The sequence below is a fragment of the Gallinula chloropus genome (assembly GCF_964237585.1).
Source record: "Gallinula chloropus genome assembly, chromosome: 1".
Classification (NCBI taxonomy): Eukaryota; Metazoa; Chordata; class Aves; order Gruiformes; family Rallidae; genus Gallinula; species Gallinula chloropus.
Window position 1 is genome coordinate 47,520,550 of NC_140085.1, and position 15,938 is coordinate 47,536,487.

Genomic DNA, 15,938 nt, shown 5'->3' on the forward strand with positions numbered 1-15,938 from the left:
TAAAAGGGAATAATCCAATGCTGAAAGGTTTTAGTTTGATGTTTGGAATGTTTTTGATGGAGGTTGTTTTTAATCAGGGATGTTGGTGAGTAGGGGTTATGTATGAAGTTCAGTACCTGACCTGATAAAGTTCCTCACTGAGACTGTAGAGAAAGCTCAGTTGATCTAATAAAATCATGAGCTTTTGGAAGATGTAAACGGCTCATGCAGGTTTGTTGAAGGCTTACCCAGGCTACTAATCCGCAAAAGCAGGATGAGTTTCTTTTCCCAGGATTTTATTTGACCTTCTTAGTGTAATATCTTTTGAGCCAATAAAATGCAAATTCCTTAAAGCAAACAGAGATCTTTAATATCTCTTATTCTACTAGTTCCAGGAGTTTAGTTGTTTCTTGATTCATGGGAGAAGTTTTGTAGCAATTAAAAAAACCCAAATTTCCAGTTATAGTATGTAAATGTAATAATCTGTTTCTTTTTTTCTTTCTTTCTTTTTTTTTTTTCTTTTTTTCCCCATCATTGATACCGTAAAGCACTTACATTTTCTTGCCAGAATTTTTCTGTCAGGTAGCAAGGTCACTTGGAAACTGCTGCATCTTTGACTAGGTATGAGGGTGTGTTGTTTAAAATAAGTGTTGAGGTTATCTTTCTTAAAATAATGCCTATTCTTTATACTTTCTGGAAAGTGGACAGTATAAACTTGAGGCCCATAGGTTGCATAAGCTCATGTGATTCAGGGCTTGATGTACAGGAAGATTACTCCTGCTGGTAGCCTGCACGTTCTGCATTTTTCATACTTTTGCAAGCAAGAGAGAAATGTGACTGAGCAGCTCTAAATTCTTTTCACTTTCATATTACTTGTTAGAAAAGTGGTTTGATGGGGTTTTTTTCCCCCCTCTTAGTAACTATTCCACAAATTGACAAAATGTTGAGTACTGTAATCTTAGAAACCTACATTAGCCATTAAAGGAGCCATTAAACACGTGATGTAGGTTATGTCTGTTGTTTCTCAGTATCAGCAATCAGGCAGAAACCATTGCAAGGTACTGAGAGCATCAAAATGTCCCAATTCGGTGGCAGTACTGTCATAAACTGATGAAAGCAATCAAGATGTGGCACTCCTGCTTAATTCTCTTTTGTCCAGGAGAGACATAAACATCCAGGACCAGTGTAGGTAGAGATACTTAGCTGAGTCATATTTGGTGTACATACAGTTAAATATTTTATACTTACTCTTAAAGAATAAACAGATGTTTCCTTCCACTTCCCTAGTTCTTTTGGAACCTGAGCTCTGCTCTGGTTCTGATACCAGTAGTGACTTTATCTGCCTTTACATTAAAAATTTAAGCTATGATCTCACTTGTTTCTGCTGATAGCTGATTTATATTGGCTACATGCCTGAATGATAATTTGGGTAATGTGTCTCTGGCTTGTGGCAGAATGAAAACAAAACAGTTCATACACCTCACTTGGAAAATAGGCCTGACAGGGTATCTAACAATCAAACCCAGTTATTTTCAGAGACCAAAAATATCCTTTTTTTATTATTATTTTAATCTTTGCAGAATATTTTTCAGTTTTTCATTTCAGATTCTAGGTGAAGTGTACTGTGATAGCTTGTAGGGGAATTTAAGGTTTCTGGTAAAGTATACTCTGTTTTGACAGGTCTTTCATCATAGTCTAGGACTGAAGTCCTCCTTAATTTGTACTGACTTGCTGAGAATGAGAACAAGACTAATCAATAGCACGTAGTTTGGTGCCTGAACACTCAAGAAATGGAACCTTTACAATTATTTTTTTTTCCCCTTGGAGAGGAAATAAAAGGCAAACACAGGAGTTATCAAGCAAAAACACTCTGAACTGAATGTTCTACAATGTCAACTAAATGACAATGAAAGAAAATGCTTATCTGTAAATCTTCCAGACCACTGAATAAATATTCCCTATTCTCTTAAATAATCTAAAATTGTGTTGATAATCCAAACAGAAGGTCTCCTGGGAGTGGAGGGCGAAATCCATTAAATCACTGTGTGGAAATGCTTTGGAATACAACTGGATCATACAAAGTAAACTGGCTAGCTCAGATTCCTTAGTTGTCAGTGTTCCTTGCAGAGGTCTTCGTAGCAAACAAACTGTAAGAATTACAACTTCATAAAGGGAGTTCTGCCATAATTTTCTTATAGAATAATGCTCTGTGGAGAGGCACGTGAAATGACATAAGCTTATTTGACTGTGTCTGAATGAACAATGATTGTGATGACCTTTGAGAATCTGATAATAGGATGGCTGGAACTGATAGCTTTTTCTTGCATTATGAGAAGCATGCAGGTCATATGCCTTCAGTAAAAACTTTATTGTAAGGAAATAAATATGTTCAGGGTTGGATTTGTGTTAAAATTGTGTTCTTTTTTCAGTCTACAGCTTGGAGTAGCTGATCACAGGCTAGTACTGGGTCTTTATCCAGCTCATTTCTGTAGATACTCTGAAGTCTATTTTGGATTGTCCTTTTTTTTTTTTTCTTTTTTTTTTTTTTTTTTCTTCTTTTTAAAGTCCTATTTCCTCATCCCTACCCACTTTGGGAAAGTCTTCAAAATGCTATCATAAACCTTCATCTCTCTAGTCAAATATGGAGATGGTTGAATAAGAACTACACAATTTGTGAATTAGCAAACCTAGAGTAGGACTGGTGGTAACTCATCAGTTTTCACTACAGTTATGGGATTAAAATATCCTCAGGTGTATGTAAACTTGTGCCAGGGGAAGGATAGTCAAAACCAGTAATATGTGTGTGTGTATTACTGATTGTTGATGAGAGAAAAAAAATTATTATGTTGGTCTGAATTTACTAAAATGGAAAAGCTATGATGATGAAAAGGATTTTAAGTCTTTCTTGGCTTACCATTGTAACATTGTATTCAAAGGAGTCTTGTGTTGACTTTGTGAATCTACCTGATTAGTAACTTATTTTGGTGTGTTTTTTCTACCCAGCTTCTGCAACCTGTCTTAATAGTTGGAAACATTACATACAGTGACTGATTTGATATCCCATTTGGCATTTCCCATATTATAATCTTCCACCTTTTTCTTGCTACCCAAATTTCCATCCTATCTTTTAAATTTAGACTACAGGAGCCTCCTATTTATGATGCTGAATTTTGAAATGAAATATTTTGTTGATGTTCAAGTTCTTTCTCTTGCATCACTTCAAAATACTTGAAGTAGAGAACAGTAATGATACAGTGTGTGAATGCAAAAAGTTGTTAATGAAAACGGTGTGGTTTCCAGTTTGATGCAGTTTATTTTTGTGTTATGCTGTAGGTCTGTCAAATGGTTTTGGAGATGGGAGCAAAGAGAGAGCGTTAGATGATACTCCAGGAAGAAAAGTTGAACCTCGTCGCCGCTGTGCATCAGAATCTAGTATTTCATCTAGTAACAGTCTTTTGTGTAACTCAAGGTAAAACTGTAAATCGGAAATACAAACTTGAGACTGAATATATGTTTTCTATGCTGCTGGTGACCCACATCAGAGGATTGCACGAATGTTAGAAAAAGAAGGAGTACATTGCAATTCTCTCAGTTGTGTGTCAAATCTGAGACACCTTTTAGGATTTCTAGTAAGTCTTCGTTGAATTCAGGTTATGGCAGGTCCAGGCAGTTACACTGTATACTTGATTATGCTTCTCTTGCTCTGTATAGATATGCACATATGTTTGTGCATATAGTATTTTGTTGTAATTGCCTTGCTAATCCAGAGCATTAAAATTAGGTGTGTTTATTTTGGTGAGGGGAGGAGAGAATCAATTTCCAAAGCAGAGTTTTATACTCAGGGAAGGTAAATTCAGTAGCTGTGTAACTATAGATTATCAGTCTTGGATTTGGATTACTGCAGGGATGGTATTACCTGTATACCAACTATTGACCTTTTCTTTAGGAGATCTGTTGTTATAGATAGGACTGTCAGAGTCATCACCTCTGCCACCACTGATAAATATTTCTCCATCACTAGTGGTGCACATCTTCCTAATCTCTGGATAAAGGGTAGCTGTCTCCAGTCCTGGGCTATGATGGGGTGAATCTGTTAGAGAGGAAAAGGGAAAAAAAAAAAGCAGCTCTATTCATGTGTTCAAGATCATTAAACTGTTCAAGGGAATGGTGTTAGTGCACTCATGTCAAACAGGCTTTCAGCAGCAAAATGCATCTCTTGTGTATACACGTTCCACAATGGAAAGGCTTGAATTGTTAGTGAAAAATGAGAGAGAATATAATTGCCTTTCTGATGTACTGAAGCTGTTGGGGCTGAGGGAACATGTTTTCATCTGGCTGATACCCACCAAAACACTGGAGAGAAAGCAGCTTCAATAGTTTATTCGTGTATAACCTGTGCAGCAGTTGAGGTGCAGTTGTGTGCTGTTTGTCTCCTGCTGATAACCAGGCAATTCCGAGTATGAAAACAGTCTGGGGCTGCTTTCGCTTTGTTCTTGTTTGCGTTGGTTACATACAATCTGTTAGAGCTTGCTGCTCTGATTTTACTCTGTACTGATGGCTTTTCGAAGTCTTGATTTATAGTGCACAATGTCAATTAGCAAGTAATGTTTTTAATGTTAATACTTTTTGTAGTTTCAACCTACCGAAGTGTGGCAAAGGTAAACCTGCACTGATACGGAGACACACACTGGAAGACCGAAGTGAATTGATATCGTGCATTGAAAATGGAAACTATGCCAAAGCAGCAAGAATTGCCGCTGGTAACTATAAATAATTGTATTGTTAATGGAATTGTATAGCTATATTTTTGTCTGTTTCTGTGGCAGATGTTTTATTTTTGCTGCTCAAATACATTAAGTATTCTAAAAATGCTGTTGATACCCTAGCAGGAACTACTCGATTCTGCTTTGTGAGTCTTTAAAGACTTCGAATATAAAAGAATAGTACCTGATTTCTTTTTTTATTATTGTTATTAATAAGTGGTATTTAAAGTGATCAAGCTAGTCTAGAAATGCCAGCAAAACTTGGCCTGAACATGTTGTTCTGTCAATATTTTTCTTTGTTGGGCTTTGTGGTCTAGGGTTTACTACACTCGTACTGCTCTGCATAAATGTATTTATTGACAGGCAGGTAAGACATTGTCTTCTTTAATTCAGGGAAATATGAAAATTATGAAGAAGTGGAAATTATAGGAATGTAGAGTATACTAAGTTACAAAATTTTAGGGAGATAACTGTGTTCTCTTGGTATGCTTTCTACCTCTTCAATATTATATTTGAATTACAAGATTTAAGTAGGTCATCTCTTCCTAAGAGCCCTGTTTGTGTAATGCAGTGCTCCCACCCATCAGCTTTGGTGTCTAGCAGTGCCTTTAGTTTCTGACCTTACAGCTCTTCTCCCCCTCATCCTGAGTGTTCCTTGTCCCAGGATTCTTTCATGTCTTTCTAGTGCTTTTATCTGAGCCTTTGTTTGCCTTAGTCTGTCCTTTCCTCCCTGTCTGATTAGTTTTGTTTTTCTTTCATGCAGCTAATCTGTTTTCAGCTACTGCTTCATTACTCTCAGATTTAGTGTCTTTTATTATCTGGTAACGTCTTACACAGGACTTAACCTTTTCTGTTTGCTTTTCTTAGTGTATCCTGGGTAATCTTACATTTAACACTTTCCAGGTAGAATTCATGTACCCGTTTTTTCAGAGCTCTCCTAGATTCTGTCTCTGTTCTCGAGACACATTCTACAGCTGTTTTAAAGAAGGAGTAAATGGTACTTGACCCCATTATTTTGTATATTACTCTGTATTCTAATTTGTGCTCTTTCAACTGCCTTTTGCACATTTCTACCTCAGTCAAATGGAGGAAGTAAGCAGGAGTTTTCACACTCTGTGCATAATGGGAATTTTACCACGATTTGTTAGCAAAATCCCAGATTTTACAAAGAAACTTAGTGGTGTTCATTCTTGGAAAAGTATCTCAAGCAGGTACTCTGACAAAGAATGTTCAGAAATAAACACAGTACTTATAGTTCTGCTGTCTTTAGGTCCAAGGAATATCTTGTTTCTAATTACAAGACGCTGTCTCACAACCTATGGCACAGCATGTTGTAATACTGCAGTTATTATGGGATGCAGTTTGGCATTGATAAATGGATGTAATCATTGTAGTACATGCACACTGAAGTGTGTTAGTTCAAACACAAGCGGTGTTGGAAGCATGCTATTGAAATCACAAAGCCAAGCATGCGAGTTTGGGCATGCCGTTTTCTGTAACACTGTTGCCACATTCAGCATTTTTGACTTGTGAGACTGAGGTATGCTGTGTCCACTCAGGGTACTGGACAAGTTAAGACTACGATGGAAAAATATGTTTTGCAAGCTTTTTTCATGTTACACTTACATGGATGCTTTCAGCAGGAGTTCCAGGAATACTTACTGTATAGGAGGAGACATGGTGTGCCTCTCGTGTCTTTTCATTCTTCATCAACCTGCCTATTCAACTTTGTAACTCTCAGCTCTCTCCCTAAGGTGTCTCATTTTTAACAGTTTGAAATTAACCTTAAAGTGCTCAAGGTTTTACTGTTAACTGATTTTAAAGGTAGATTTTTCAAGAAGTGTCTGGACGATTATGTTGAGATAGAAATACAGAAGATGAATTGAAGTGTTAAGTGACTCAGAACCACATCTGACTTTTGGGGCTTGGACTTGTAGGCTTAGTAGCATTTTCTTGGTTTTCAGACAGAATTATCTATATACAATGGTTTGTTGTCCTGGGGGGGCAGGAGCACTGGAAGATGAATAGACACATTCTAGGAGTGGTTTTCATTAATAGCTGCTGTGTACAGTGATGTGCTGAGGTTTGTAGGTCTTGGATTCATTTATAAGGCTATGAAGTTGTGCAGAAGTGGCTATGTGTTCTTCTGCTTCCCTTCCCAAACCTTAACCTGTTCAAATAGTTCCATGTCCTTTTGTTGAAGACTTCAGAACTGGATGCAGTGCTCCAGGTGGGCTCTCACAAAAGCGGAGTAGCGGGGGAGAATAAATTCTTTTGATCTGCTGGTCAGGCTCCTTTTGATGCAGCCCAGGATACCATTGGCCTTCTGGGCTGCGAGTGTGTATTGTTGGCTCATGTCAAGCTTCTTGTCCACCAGCACGCCAAGTCCTTTTCTATAGGGCTGCTCTCTATCACATCATCTCACAGCCTCTGACAATGATGAGGATTGCCCCAACCCAGATGCAGGACCTTGCAGTTCACCTTGTTGAACCTCATGAGCTTCACGTGGGTCCGCTTCTCCAGCTTCTTCTCCAGGTCCCTCTGGATGACATCCCATCCTTCTGGCATGTCAGCTGCACCACTCAGCTTGCTGTCTGTCATCTGCAGACTTGCTGAGGGTGCACTCAACCTCTCACCATCAATGTCTTTTGTGAAAATATTAAATAGAACTGCTCCCAATATGGACTGCTGAGGGACACTACTTGTCACAGATCTCCATCTGGACATCAAGCCATTGACAACTACTCTCTGGATGAGACCATCTAACAAATTCCTTATCCACCAAACAGTCCACTAATTGAATTCATATCTCTCCGGTTTAGAGAAGGATGTTGTGGGGAACTCTGTCAAAGGCTTTACAGAATTCCAGATAGATTATTTCCATAACTTTTCCTGTGTCCACTGATGTAGTCACCTCATCATAGGGCGTTTCTGCTAAAGAGCAATCCATCTACAGTGCAGTTACCACAGCTGCCTCTTGGGTGGCTTAAATGTCCTCAGTGTTCATGGATTTGTCCGCAGATTTAGGAGTTTCCCTTAATTAATTTAAGGGGTGGGGGGGAGAAGAAAACACCACTGTGCATTATCCACTAATTAAAGATCTCCTCTCTGAAGCCAGGTGGGATTGATGGCAAAGATCCCTGTTTCTTTTAGGATACTTGTTCAAGATCCTAAAGACACTGGAAAAATTGCATTTGTTTCTCTTCTTACTCCTATGATATCCATCCCTATAATGGAACTTATAACAACTTATAGCTTCAAAAACAACTTTTAGCTTCAGAAACATCTGATGTTTTTTATGCTGTGGGGGCAAGTTGTTATGTATTCTTGCATTTTGACAACTGATTTTACTTAGTTGTTAAAACTTCCCAGTGAGGTATTTTCTCGAAATGTTGACACAATTATAGATTAAAAATAAATTATAGTTGAATGAATTAGCTTATGGCTGAAAATTGACTTAGGATATATTGTGGAGAATAGTTGACCTCTGTTTTTTATTTTCCTTCTGTGTGTGTGGTCACATTAAACACTTTTTCCTTGCTATTTCTAATCCTGCAAGCTTAGAAAATATTCTATCATAAATAAGCACTGGCCATTTAAAATGGGAGCAGATTGTGAAGAAATGAGTAACAAATTCTATTTTGGCAAGTAGACAGCTACTTTTATCAAGCATTGTCTTACTGCTAAAAAAAAGCACAATTGCAATCTCTGAATTATGTTTTGGTACCACGTTTCACCACACAAGAAGTGCCTTCTCAGCTTGTGAACTTTCCTATTTTTTCTACCCTCTGTTCCATCTTGAGGGGATAACTCAATGTATTCTGCCAAGTCTCTTGACCATATCCTTGTGTGTCTAGGAGGCCAGTGGTGGTTCTGGTTGACTGAAAGGCTTAAACCTGTCCCATGCTTCAGTGCAGTGGGGAGCAACAGAGAAGAAAATGGAAGATTCTGGTAGAAGCAAGCAGTAACATAAACTCAGTTTTCTGTTAGAGAAGGAAGAAAATGCAGTTGCAGCTGTGTCTTTTTTTTGAACTTTGCCGCAAGAAAGGGCTGGGCAAAGAGACCAGGGAGGGCTGATTAAATAAATAGAAATTAAAATGCAGATCAGAACTTAAACATAAGAATAGAAAGGTATATCAGACAAACATTACAAGTTACTAGGTGTTAATCCTACTACAGATATCCAACATTTTGGAAACATACAGTGCAACTAGCATCTTAAGTGCCATCACCACTTTAACAGGCTTGTTTGATTGTTGTAGCTTCAAAATAAACTAGTTGTTTGGAATACCATAATTCTATGTTTCCTTTTGAACTTTTTCATAGGGAAAGGATTATTAGAATTTAGCAAGTGTTTGCTTTCTTAGAACTAAAGTGGTTTATGATACGCTGTTTCTATAAGTATCTTAAAAATAGTTCTTTATCTGTAGGCTTGGATTAAAGTACTAGTATCATTTAAAGAACTGTTTTGAGTATTACCTGCTTTTTACAGTATGTGCATGAAAGGTTGTATTGTTATCTGGATTCCAGTGATCATGAAATAACAATGAGGAGGAACTGTAGAAGATACTTCTGAGGCCTCATTCTTTAACATTGTAATTTATTATTTGTTCTTAGAAGTTGGGCATAGCAGTATGTGGATTTCAACTGATGCTGCAACATCTGTTCTTGAGCCTCTAAAAGTAGTATGGGCCAAATGCAGTGGATATCCTTCTTACCCAGCTCTGGTAAGTACCATCAGCATGCTAGTGAGACTCTTTCTGGTCTGAAAATATTGGTGTATGAACTTAAGGTAATTGACAAATTCCCATTCAGGTTGAATAAAGGTGAATTATTCTGCCCTCTTTACCATGCATCCAGTTTTTAAAATTAATGGAATTTCAGATGTTGAGTCATTAATCTCTCTATTACCCTACCCAGTTTTGAGATGTGCAATACCTGTTATTGTAGTTTAACCCCAGCTGGCAACTAAGCAGCTGCTCACTCCCTCCTCCCAGTGGGATGGGAAAGCAAATCAGAAGGGTGAAAGTGATAAAACTCATGGGTTGAGATAAAGAGAGTTTAATAGGCAAAGGAAAAGCTGCATGTGAAAGCAAAGCACGGAAATCATTCCCCACATCCCATGGACAGGCAGGTAGTCATCCCCAGGAAAGCAGGGCTCCATCACACAGAATGGTTACTTGGGAACACAAACACCATCACTCCAAACATGCCCCAGCTTTATATGCTCAGCATGATGTCATATGGTATGGGGATACCCTTTTGATAAGTCAGGGTCAGCTGCCTCACAGTGTCCCCTCCTAACTTCTTGTGCACCCCCAGCCTCCACACTGGTGGGGTAGTGTGAGAAGCTGAAAAGGCCTTGGTTTTGCAGGGAAGATGTGAATGAATGGCTTCAGGCCTTTGAGGTTATAGAATTAGTTCATACACAGTGGCTTGATTTATATAATATAATAGGTTGTACAATCATGTCAAATGTTTTAATATATGTGTACTGGGGACGTGCAATCAGTACAGGGTCAGGTTAAAAGCAGTGCTCTCAGTGAGTGACTCAAATTCTCTTGGGTCAGTTGCTAAAAATCTGACAATTCGATTGTCTCTTGAATGGTGTTCTTGCTTTAGTGTTGGCTTTAAGCTGATTGCTCCTTTTCTGCCCACTCCTTCATGTCCACAAAGGTGTTTCTCTGAGCGTGTGATGAGTTGATTGAGGAATTAAACCTCAGTCAAGAGAAGTTCTCCTGATTTCTGTAAACTCTGCACAGTGTTAGTTTTCTGTTGATTTTGTTCCCATAGTTCCCAGTTTACTCAGGTTTAACATTGGTGCCAGTATGGATGCTAGAAAAACAACAGGCATTTGTAGGGTAGGAGATGGGTGGAACATGCATGGAATAACTCAACCTCTCTTTTTGGTGGAAGCTGAGCACTTGATAATGGTGTGATCTACCTACAAAGGAGTTTTTCAGCCTGATTAATGTTAGCAGCATCTTTCTCCCTTCCCCAACCTTTGTTTAGAAAGAATTTGTGACTGTAGCTGCATGTTCTGCTGAAAAACAGTCATTTAACTGGATACATGAGACATTTGAAAGTGACTTCTGGTTTATTTTTTTTTTCCTGATGGTGTGTTTTGCTCCAGATTTTGAAAGTGGGGCTTGTGTTTCGCAGAAACAAATATTTATACCTTGAAATAGGTTGTTTCTTTAAGGTATCTGAAATGCAGAACCCACAATTTGAGGGTCACAGCTTTTAGAATTCCTGGATCAACGTTCTCATGCTGAAACCTGCTTCTCAGTCTGCAAAGCTGTCGGAAGTGAAATGCAGATCAGACTTGAAGAAAAATGCACTAGAGAGAATTTTTTCAACTAGATCAACCACTGTGCCTATTCAGCTTATGTCAAGAAATTATGTGTGCAAGACAAAGCCAGTTTATATGCAGTGGCTGTTTAGTTTATGATTTTTTTTCCCCATTAGCTTTATTTGCAATGCCTCCTTAAAATAAATGATGCTGTTTTAAAAAATTGGAACTGTCCTTTTCTTCTTTTTTATAGATCATTGACCCTAAGATGCCTCGTGTTGCTGGCCATCACAATGGTGTTACTATACCGGTGCCGCCTCTGGATGTACTGAAAATTGGAGAACAAATGCAGACCAAATCGGATGAGAAGCTATTCTTAGTACTATTTTTTGACAATAAAAGAAGTTGGTATGTTACTGAGATATATTGTTGGATGCTGTTGACTTTTTTAAAAGCCTATACAGTTAGTCTAAAAGAAAACATTACCTTTGCACTGACGTTGCTCATATGGAAGTATCAACTGTAACGCTACTCATATTTGAATCTGTTCTTGGACCAGGATGTATCATCCCTGAAAGATACTTTTTTATGCTCAGTTTGGAAGAAAAAAACCTAAGTCATTAAATAGTCTTATGGTTTGATTTACAAGCTAGCTTCATTTATTGACCTGATAAAATTGCTTCTTAGGCTAAACAGATTTAAAAAAAAAAAAAAGAGAAAGTAATAGTCTTCAATATTTATGTGTACCAGCCTTTGTCACTGCTTTCCACATGACAACAATTCTCTTTCCCCCAGTCTACTCAAGTGCATTTTCTTGACATTTTTAACTTCTCTAGTTAAACGCTTCATTAACAGTCTCATTTGAAGTTCTTAGCCCTTTCCAATTTTTGTCCATGAAAATTTTTCTTTCCCCATTTCTTTCAGTATCAGCAATACCCTGTTGGAGCCTGAAGGCATAATTCACTCAAGACATTCTTTTCCCCTTCCACTAGCTTTGTTGTTGTTGTCACTGTTACTAGGGGATTTTTTGGTTGGTTGTTTTGGTTGGCTGTTGGTTTTTGCCAGATTCAGAAGCTTTTCATCTACCTCTTTTTCAGCCTTTCATTAGCTTTTCTGTTTCTTTCCTGTGTTATTCTTAATCCCACTCCTCTCCAGGGACTGGACACAGGTCATGTTAGCCTCAAATCTGACTGTATCTCAGTCTCACTCTTGAATTTGCTTTACACTTTCAGATACCATTTTCCTCTTTAGCTGATGACACGTGATGGCTGGTAGTGCTGCCCTTCTCCTTGCTCTCTGTCCCAATATGCTGTCGCCTATGTAACTTGCCTGAAATTTAGAACTGATGGTTGCTTTTCTATCCCTGCAGATCCTTTGCATAATCACAGGGTTTTTGCTTGCTCTCTCTGATCCTCAATGTGTTTTTTAATTAAATGGAACATTCATTTACCCTGCAAATGAATGAATGTCTGACATTAGCCTCAGGAATGAAAGAGACAACAGTAAAATAGAGTGATGAGTGCCAAAATGATCAGGATGGAAAAAACATTTCCAAATGGTTCATGGAGAACACCCAAATTTAAACATACTCAGTATTCTATTGCTCATTTTTCTCTCATTGGTATCACTAGTGTAATGGTTGCTCTTCCCTAGCCACTTTTCGTAGTAATTGTTGTAGTTGCCTCTTGATCTTGGGAGTTTTGTACAGCTTAAATCTTTCTGATTCATCACCTTATGTACATGGTCCTAAATCTTCAAAATGTTGTGCAAAGCTGTCTGCTGCCTGTAATGGATAACTCTGCATAGATTATATAGGAAAGGCAAAATACTTCTTCCAGTCCTTTTCCCCTCCTCCTCACCACCCCTTCCAACTCTTTTATAGGCTGCCCAGGACGGTGGTGGAGTCTCCATCTCTGGAGATATTCAAGACCCGTCTGGATGCCTCCCTGTGCAGTCTGAGCTAGGGAGCTGCTCTGGCAGGGGGGTTGGACCCAATGATCTCTTGAGGTCCCTTCCAACCCGTATGATTCTATGAAATGGTTTTTTATCCTGATTATTTTAGCACTCATCACTCTGATTTACTTTTGTCTCTTTCACTCCCGAGCCCATGTCTGACATTCATTCACTTGCAGGGTAAATGTCATCCTCAGTCTGTGATACCAGCTTCTGTCACCTTTTCATGTAGTCACATTTGTCTCTTCTTTTCCACTTGCATCTGGAGGGCTTGGCTGGCTTTCATTTAGAAATACCCTCTTAAAACTTGCCTCTGATCTGTATGGCAACTGATGATGGTTAGACTGCTGCTTATCATGCTGATCTTACTACTATTTACTGTTCTGTCTGTATCCATGTAATGACTCTTTGCAGGGTTTTTTTTGTTCCAGTGCATGTGCTCATTATGGTAGGAATGTAGCTTAGTACTTTAATAAAAATTAATATTTCTAGAGATAATTTTAACTGAATAGTTTAAAAAAATCTTTTAATAAAATGTTTTGTATCAGACTTTACTCTCTGATTTGCAGTTGGTTTAGCTCTAAATGGATTCCCAAACTGAAGTTTTCAAACAGAAGCATGGCTTCTGCCTTTTGCAGGGTTGGGATTACAGACTATACAATCACATACTCCAATAGACATTCTCTAGTTTACCTGACTTTTTAATGTTTTCTTCTGAACACCTGTAACTTAAGAGAATTAAGATAAACATTTATAGGAACAAATTAAATTTACTTTATGCCTTTTAATTAAATATGTGAAATGCTTTTCCTTTAACTGTGAGAATGGGGTGTAGAGCTTCTTTTCTTTATTGGTTCTCTATTCCCAGAAATTGATGATAGTCATGGAGCTTAAAATGGCAAAGTCCTCTGACCACTGAGTTAGTAGGATTTCATGCTGCAGAGTAAAAGCATACTAAGCAGAACTTATGTAAGGCAAATATTCATCATCTGCAAATTGGAAAGAAAAGGAGGAAGAGAAACAATACTGTGTCAAGTGAATCTTGAGCATGAGTTTGTTAGTTGCTGCTGCTACCTTCTTAAACTAAACCACATTTTGCAGTCAATATTTAATCATTAAATAAGTGTCATTGAATCTGAATGTATTCTCTGTTTTGTGGAAGAGGCTTTCTGAATGCTCCATGTTCTAAAAATATTCAAGGCAAGTAAGTACTATCTGAAAGGAAACTTTATCACTTTTTAAGATGGTAAAGCTGATCTGCTCTATGAGAAGCACAGAATAGCAGTCCTGATATATCTGGACAAACATCTTGATTTTATTCTATATTTAACATATGTATTTCACCCATTCTTACAGGCAGTGGCTTCCCAAATCCAAAATGGTTCCCCTTGGGATCGATGAGACCATAGACAAGTTAAAAATGATGGAAGGACGTAACTCAAGCATACGAAAAGCAGTAAGAATTGCTTTTGATCGTGCTATGAACCACCTGAGTAGAGTCCATGGAGAACCAGTCAGTGACTTCAGTGATATTGACTAACAGAGATTCTACCAAGGCATGAAAAATACCACACAGACTTGAACTCTACTAATGAACCTCTTTGTCTAAAAGAATGTATTGAAGATACAACCCCTTAATTGTTGATTCAGTGGCTGAGTTCTGCAAACTTGAAGTAATTGAGCAATTCTTCTAAATCACCATTGCCATATTGATTAATGATTTTATTGTGTTGTAGTTTGGAGGATTTTCCACTAAGCCTGTTAAAATGTCTTGTTCATAGTGTTCATAATTGTACATAAATGTATATTCAACACTTAACTTATTCTGATTTTAGAAGTAGTTCTTTAATTCCTCTTATAATTTTACTGGGGAGGGAGTTGGTTTTTGTTTCCATGCGTTTTACTCTTTTCTTCTTTCTGAGCTGATGTTACCTAAGCACCATCTTCCAACTTAAGGTGTTTAGTAGATCTTAAAGCCTAATATCAAAATGGCATCAAATATATGTTTGCCTAAATCATATACAGTATGGTGCTGCTTGTATCATTTCTTCCTTGGTCTGTAGCTTCTGAAAAAGACTTCTGAATGTTTGTGTAAATCGTTGCTCTTTGCACAAAGTACCACGTATTTAAGATTGATGTAAATTTACAATTACAAATATGTATTTTAAGAAAGGAAGTTGCATTATTTTGGAGGGTACTTTGTGGGAAAGACATCAAGAAAAAATTATACTATGTACATCACTTGCAAATCACCAAAAACACTCCATAGTTGCCCAAAATAGCTTAAGATTGTTTTTGTTTTAAACAAACCTGGCTTAAAGCCTGCAAGCACATTATTTCTTTCAAAACCATATCCCATTTATCTCCCATTGATTTAATTTTGTTGATATGTGTGCCTCCCTGTGCTTTATTTATTGTAGAAAATGTATTAATTTGCTTTATAATGAAAAATAAAATTGACAAATATATTGATATGCATTTTTATACAGGCACATGAGAAGACAACTTGCTTTGGGAGAAAAATGTATTGGAAATTGTATAAAATAACTCGATGGTTTGTGTGTAATTTGATTTTTTTGTAACTTGTAATCTTCTGTTTCCAAGGAGGGGATTTATGTAACTTTTAATTTAGAACACTTTGGTAGCAATAGAAACTTTGGATACATTTTTGTATGGTACATGTGATGTATATAGAATTAGTACTTTATTTTTATTTTTAAGAAGTAAAGCATTATGTTTGGGCAGGGGGAAGAAGGAGGGTGGGTTTCCAGAACTGCATTTTTATATTAAAAAGAAAAAAAAATAAAGTCAAGATATTGATTGTTGTAGCTACTTTATTCCTATCTTCACTGAGATGCTGAATTTGTAACAATGAAAATGGCAAGGTATGTTTGCAATGTGATTTATAATGACTCCATTATTTATAAATGCACTGTGTTTGAACTCTTTTG

At 37.5% G+C, this 15,938-nt stretch overlaps 1 protein-coding gene across 1 annotated transcript in view; it reads left to right on the top strand.

Annotated features, from left to right (window-relative positions):
- The window catches only part of BRD1 (bromodomain containing 1), a 60,230-nt gene extending 44,501 nt beyond the window's left edge, over positions 1 to 15,729 (top strand). Inside the window, exons 9-13 of the mRNA XM_084276375.1 lie at positions 3,313 to 3,448; positions 4,612 to 4,739; positions 9,360 to 9,469; positions 11,288 to 11,442; positions 14,344 to 15,729. Coding sequence (XP_084132501.1) covers positions 3,313 to 3,448; positions 4,612 to 4,739; positions 9,360 to 9,469; positions 11,288 to 11,442; positions 14,344 to 14,527 — 713 coding nt within the window. The 3' untranslated portion in view covers positions 14,528 to 15,729. The remainder of the gene's footprint in view (positions 1 to 3,312; positions 3,449 to 4,611; positions 4,740 to 9,359; positions 9,470 to 11,287; positions 11,443 to 14,343) is intronic.
- The last annotated feature ends 209 nt before the right edge of the window (positions 15,730 to 15,938 follow it).